The sequence below is a fragment of the Ziziphus jujuba genome, chromosome 1, assembly GCF_031755915.1.
Source record: "Ziziphus jujuba cultivar Dongzao chromosome 1, ASM3175591v1".
NCBI classification, from domain to species: domain Eukaryota; kingdom Viridiplantae; phylum Streptophyta; class Magnoliopsida; order Rosales; family Rhamnaceae; genus Ziziphus; species Ziziphus jujuba.
The window spans coordinates 34,419,120-34,423,164 of record NC_083379.1 but is presented as its reverse complement, the minus strand read 5'-3'; the positions used below and the strand labels follow the sequence as shown (position 1 = coordinate 34,423,164).

At 35.6% G+C, this 4,045-nt stretch overlaps 1 protein-coding gene across 1 annotated transcript; it reads left to right on the top strand.

The window, feature by feature from the left end:
• Nucleotides 1–232: 232 nt before the first annotated feature.
• Nucleotides 233–3,558, top strand: LOC107428500 (receptor-like serine/threonine-protein kinase SD1-8). The gene is made up of 7 exons (XM_016039040.4): nt 233–1,298; nt 1,410–1,550; nt 2,021–2,250; nt 2,337–2,547; nt 2,634–2,871; nt 2,990–3,143; nt 3,247–3,558. The coding sequence occupies exons 1-7, from the start codon at nt 233–235 to the stop codon at nt 3,556–3,558; spliced, it is 2,352 nt and encodes a 783-aa protein (XP_015894526.4).
• The last annotated feature ends 487 nt before the right edge of the window (nt 3,559–4,045 follow it).

Sequence of the window (4,045 nt, the reverse complement as noted above, 5' to 3'; positions counted from 1 at the left end):
TTTCTATATGTAGCCAAAAAAAAAAAAAAAAAAAAAATTTGCAATATCAGTTATGGATGGAAAGAATTTGCAGAGAAGCAACCCATTTTTATGAACTGACAAGTCTATAATGAAAAGCATTATAGGAACAAGCCACGATTGTGTTTTTTTGCTTCGTTTGGTTTTCCTTTTGTTGCTTAATGTCAAATATCTTTCCCATGCAGCACAAGACACCTTAACCTCTAAAAAGCCCATGGGAAAGGTGGATTTCTTGGATTCTCCAAACAAGGTGTTCCGTTTAAGTTTCATTAATTTTGATGATTGCGCTATGTACTACTTGGGGATTCAATGCACCATCTTCCCTGAAGGAATGACAGTTTGGGTGGCCAACCGAGACAATCCCTTGAAAGATATCCCAGTTCTCCAAATTACTCCTCATGGAGACCTCCTACTCCATGACAACCATGAAACTGCTATCCCTTTACACTCTCTAATTCCGGCAGCAATAAATATTAATACTACCGCCACACTTCTTGATACTGGAAATTTCATTTTGAAAGGAGGAGATAATAATGATGAGATTCTATGGCAAAGTTTTCATTATCCATCTAACACACTTTTTCCAGGCATGCAGTTGGGATTGTTTGACATCAAGTCTGGAAAGGCTCGAAACGTTTCTATCACTTCTTGGTTAAGTCCACTTGTTCCAGCTCGAGGAGCATTCAGGCTTGGTATTGATCCAAACAACACAAATCAGCTAGCGATTTGGCGTAGAGATTCTCTTTACTGGCAAAGTGGGAACTGTAATGGCCACAACTTTAGCTTCTTGAGTAATTTTCAAGATATTGACAAATTGAAGTTCAAACATATCTCAAATGAGGATGAGAGCTACTATACCTTTACAATGGTTTCCGATATTTATTATTCATTGATTGAGATGAACTCGTCTGGAGATGTTAACATATATATATTTCAGCACAATAAGGAACGGCAACAAAGGGCGGTACTTGTGAGTTGTGATAAAGAAGCAAAGTGTATGTCCAAGGGCTGTATAAACCAAAACCCGTCCAAGTGTAGTAATGGAGATTATTTCGAATCAAGAACTGGAGCTTTGGATCACTGGGACATCATGGACAATCGCAGTCTGGGCCTTAGTGACTGCCAACAGATTTGTACAAAAAACTGTTCCTGTAATGCCTATGCAACTTTTCATTCTGATGGAACGGGATGTCAATTTTCAAATAACCCAGAACCTAATGCAGAATTTGGAGAGCATGCAGATCAATTGTATTACAAGCGTAGCAGCAGCAAGAAAAAAGGTGAGTTAGCATTGAACATTTCTCTTTTAACAATATGAGCTACTGAACATAGGGGTAGCATATATAGAAAATGATTCAATTCCTGTTTACTAATTCAATTCGATTTTGCAGGCGACAAAATTTTGCATCCTCCCGAAAATCCAAATAAGAATCCGCATTGGATAAGGATCATTGTTCAACTGGTCATCTTGATAACTGTTGCTTCAATCTGCGCATTGTGCTATTTCCAACTGATGAAATCCTGCTTTGGAGGTAATTGACTTATCAGTCGTATTTGAGCATTACTTCATATTGATTAAAATACACTAATTAAGTTTTAAAGAGAACACTAATTACTGTGGCTTAAAAGATTTTCTCTTTGACATGTTTAGGTGGTATTGGCTTCAAAATATGAAACCAATTGGCTATATATTAAGTAGAGACCCTCTGTTATGCAAAACTGCGTAGACCCTAGAGAAGCCAGTTCAACTATCCAACTTGGTGTACAATTGGAATCACAGAAAAGAAAGAAACAATGTTAAAGAACCAACAATTGAGAAGAAATGATATCAAGAACAGAGAAGTGGGAATTTATAGTAGCCACGTAATAGATTTAGGAGAGCTATCCTAATAACATCCAAAATAGGGACGAGTCAATTTCAAGTCACACCATCCTATAGATAGGTTCAAAGCAAGAAAAGAAAAACTAAATTATAATGACAAATATTTACTGTAATAAACAGGTAAAAAAGGAAGCAGCAAGGATGCAACGACTGAAACAGAGACATTGAAACGCGAATTGAACACTAGCATTGCATCAATTAATGAGCTCCGAGGCACACACAAACTGAAGTTTAATGGACTGCAGGATATTAAGTTACCTCTATTCAGCTTTTCTATCATAGAAACTGCCACAAGATACTTTTCTAACACAAATAAATTAGGTGAGGGTGGTTTTGGACCCGTCTATAAGGTAAACTTAAAATGCTTATTGAGAGTTGAGACATTTCATTTTAGTAATCTATGGATTTTGGCATGTAATAAGGTTTGTATCTATAGGGTATATTGGCTGATGGACAAGAGATTGCAGTGAAAAGACTATCGAAAAGATCTAGACAAGGACCAGAGGAATTCAAAAACGAAGTTATGTTAATATCGAAACTGCAGCACAGGAATCTTGTTAGATTATTGGGCTGTTGCATTAAAGGACAAGAAAGGATATTGGTTTATGAGTATTTGCCAAACAAGAGCTTGGACTCATTCCTTTTTGGTTTGTTTATGTTTCTACCTAGCTACTTTCACCTTTCATTCAGAATATCTTTTAACTTGTATTATTTGTTACATATTTTGCGATAGATGCAGCAAAACGACAGTTACTGGATTGGAGACAACGTGTGAACATCATTGCAGGGATTGCTCAGGGCCTTCTGTACCTCCACAAGTATTCTAGACTGAAAATCATCCATAGAGATTTAAAAACTAGCAATATATTATTAGACAGTAACATGAGACCAAAGATATCTGATTTTGGCACGGCAAAAATCTTTGGAGAGGATGAATCTAGTGCCAACACTGTTCGGATTGTTGGGACATAGTAAGTGTAGTGTTTGTTTTTCTTTTTTTGAACTTAATTGAACAATGCATCATACATTGAACACTAACTGAATTCAATGTCTATGTATTAATACAAATTTAGTGAATGATTAAAACAGTGGTTATATGCCACCTGAGTACGCCATGGATGGTATTTTCTCAGAGAAATCTGATGTATTCAGCTTCGGAGTCATGATGCTAGAAATCCTAAGTGGCAAGAAAAACAATGCAGGATTCCATCAGTCAAATGAATTTATAAAACTATCAGAACATGTAAGTAGTTATTTACATGTAAGCTTCAATTTTTATCGTTTGGTTCAAGGTTTTTGCATTACTCTCTAGGATTGAGCTTCTAATTATAGAAAACTTAATCAAGGCATGGCATTTGTGGAAAGAAGGAAGATGCTCAGAGTTAATGGACCCAGCAATTTTAGGATCATGTACATCAATGAGTGAATTCATTCAGTGTGTTAAAGTTGGTCTCTTGTGTGTGCAAGAAAATGCAGCAGATAGGCCAACCATGGCAGATGTTGTGTCGATGCTTGGAGGTGATATGATACCTTTCCCAGATCCGAAACAACCAGCTTTCTCTTTTTCTAAAAGAGTAGATCATGACAATAAGTTGCCACAGAATCTAGAAACCTACTCTCTCAATGATTTGACAATCTCAAGTTTACATGGTCGATAGCATTCCAGCATTAGTTCATGGTCAACAGATTGCTGTCAAAGGACCTACTAGAAAATCTGGAGAGGGAGTATAGGAATTGTAAAAGAAGTTACATTGATCTCAAATCTGTAACAAATAAATCTTGTTAGAGTAATGGTTATATTGGAGAGGATGAGAAAATATTAGTCTGTGAATAATTGCCAAACAAAAGCTTTGGATTCATAACTTTTAGTTTAGTTAACTTATATATATATATATATATAGACATATATACATGCTCATTCTCTCATGCAGAAATCCTCGACAAATTTTTGTCTAGGACAAAGCATGTATTTTTATTTATGTGCATATCCTCCTTAAAAAAAGATACATGTTGTTGCGGACAAAAATTTGTCTAAGATTTGTCCATTGGAGAAAAATTATCTATATACATTATATATATGAAAATTCTATTATGCAAGACCTCTCAACTAAAGTTAAAAGTTTTGTAGCAGCTTATATTCACTAA